At 41.4% G+C, this 2,500-nt stretch overlaps 1 protein-coding gene across 1 annotated transcript in view; it reads right to left on the bottom strand.

Moving 5' to 3' along the window:
- inpp5l (inositol polyphosphate-5-phosphatase L) overlaps positions 1-2,500 on the bottom strand; it is a 36,769-nt gene that overhangs the window by 6,403 nt on the left and 27,866 nt on the right. The window contains exons 11-13 of the mRNA XM_078251634.1: positions 2,492-2,500; positions 2,101-2,174; positions 1,153-1,264 (exon numbers count right to left, since the gene is read on the bottom strand). The exon at positions 2,492-2,500 is cut by the window's right edge and continues 66 nt beyond it. Of these exons, the coding sequence (XP_078107760.1) occupies positions 1,153-1,264; positions 2,101-2,174; positions 2,492-2,500 (195 nt within the window). The remainder of the gene's footprint in view (positions 1-1,152; positions 1,265-2,100; positions 2,175-2,491) is intronic.

The following is a 2,500-nucleotide window of genomic DNA, read 5'->3' on the forward strand; positions in this document are numbered from 1 at the left end:
CGCTGGTCAACGTAATGACGGCGCCGTTGATTACGGGAAGGTGTTTACATAGGTGGAGCGTTCAATGCAGCAGGCTGTGAGAAAGTGAAAATGGAACTGGTGAGCAGAAAAAGTGTTGTTTGGCAGTACTTTCAGTCAAAAGAAGACCATTCAAGTCCAGCTACATGTTCAATCAGCAATGCTGATTAGTCTGGTGGTGGCGAGGACCCTAAACAATACACAACATCACCGCTGTTACAACATCTGGTATCAAACATCTGAAAGAATACGAGTTGTGATGAAGGAATCTACAGACAGCAGCCAGAATGCAGCAACTTCAGGTACGGCAAAGGAAGGACAGTCACTGTTTACTTCATTAATGTGTTTACTGTGTTCATGGACTGAGGACGGGACGAGCCGTTCAAGTCCAGCTACATGTTCAATCTGCAATGCTGATTAGTCTCGTGGTGGCGAGGACCCTAAACAATACACAACATCACCACAATATAATGAATTATTATTCATTTAACTATCCAGCATTATATTAGAGTGGCAATATCCACCTTGAAGTAAACTGTGCTGATAATTTGAAAGCGGATCTGTGCGGTCACAGATGGTTTACTATACAGCACAGGGACAGGGCCTCGTGGGTCTGTGTGTTGTTTTATTATTAGTTTTGTGTTGAAGCAGATCGGATGAACGGTTTGCGACATATCCGAAAGACAACAGACATATAGTTTCCCCTCGATTTATAGTTATATCGATAAATAGTTATACGATCCAGGGTTCAACATTAAGGGTGTCCCGACGGCCCATTTTTTCACTCCAATTTTTTAATGCTTTTAATGTTTTTTTTTATGCTTTTTTATGTTTTTTTTCTCTCTAATTTTTTTATGCTTTTGATGCATTTTTTATGCTTTTTGGTGTTTTTTTTTTTTATCCAGTTTATTTATGCTTGTAATGCTTTTTTCGGCATTTTCTTTTGCGAGGTTTGACACAAAAAACGTTTTTCAGTTCCTTTTTTTTCACGCTTTCTTTGGCGCTTTTTTCCGGCAAAAACAAAACAAAACACAATTGTATAGGGGCTAGTAAAAATAGACTACGGGGAACCGCCCAACCGCACAAGTGAAAAAACAACCTTAAGGTTGAACCCTGAAGGTAGCATTGACTGACCCTGCGGATGAATTCCTGGGCGCTGTGTGACATGAGGATACGATCACACCAGGCAGGACAGCGAGTGTTCATGTACTGGATCGGTTTAGTGTAGTCTTCACTGTAGGGGTAGCTGAGAGGAAGAGAGAGAAGGAAGTATTTAAAGAATAACAACACAGGTAGGAGTTCATAGGCTACGTTCACACTTGGCATCTTTTTTGACAAGAAAAAGTTGACTAGGAAGCTTTGTAGTAAAAAATAAATAACAACAGCTACTGCTACAGTATCCTAGAACGCTATGTGGAGCGGTGCTAACGTTAGATAAAACAAAGTGGTGGAGCAAGCTAGAGAAAGAACAGAGAGAGAGAGAGAGAGAGAGAGAGAGAGAGAGAGAGTGCTAACGTTAGATAAAACAAAGTGGTGGAGCGAGCTAGAGAAAGAACAGAGAGAGAGAGAGAGAGAGAGAGAGAGAGAGAGAGAGAGAGAGAGCGAGAGAGAGAGAGAGAGAGGTGCTAACGTTAGATAAAACAAAGTGGTGGAGCGAGCTAGAGAAAGAACAGAGAGACAGAGAGAGAGAAAGAGGGAGAGAGAGAGAGAGAGAGAGAGAGAGAGAGAGAGAGAGAGAGAGAAAGAGAGAGAAAGATAACGTTAGCTAACGTTAGATAAAACAAAGCTAGCAGGTCATATCATATAACTCGTTGCGCTCCGACTCCATGTTTTCTTGTTGTTATGGAAACGACAGGTCTGGCTACTCCGCTTGTCATTGGTCGGCTGTCAAAAAAGCGCTTGACGTAGGGCGTTTTATTTTTCATTATTTCATATTTTATTATTATATTATTTTCATATTTTTTTTGTAAACACGGTTTACTCCGTAGGATTCTAATGTAAAACAGACGCTGGCAGCTTCAAAACAGACGCCAAGTGCGACCATATCCTTACAGAGTATGTGTGCAGCCTTAGCTTAGTTACCTGGGTGGAAACCTGATTTCCTCTTCCCTAATGACATCATGAAAGGCTGCGACTTCTTTGTCAAACTGCAAAAGCTGAGGGAGAGAGGCCATTACTGATTAGCGCTAACACATTAAAAAAACAAGCATGAAGTGAGTGAGTACAAGGTGTAAACCCAGTTTACTGTCAAAGTTATCGCACTTTTTGTTTACCCTCCTAGCGTTTGTATTTAATGTACTGTCATTCATAGAACTGTATTTCCGCTGATAGGGTCTTATCTAAAAATCTGTGAAGCCATGTCAGATTGTTGCCAAGCAGCCTTTTTGTATAATAGATAAAAGTCACAACACAGAGTTGGTCTGTGGCTGTGGTGCAGCTGATGGGATCAGTGTGGGTGAAAGGTGATTCTCACCGCTCTGCC

The sequence above is a fragment of the Sander vitreus genome, chromosome 5, assembly GCF_031162955.1.
Source record: "Sander vitreus isolate 19-12246 chromosome 5, sanVit1, whole genome shotgun sequence".
In the NCBI taxonomy this organism is placed as follows: Eukaryota; Metazoa; Chordata; class Actinopteri; order Perciformes; family Percidae; genus Sander; species Sander vitreus.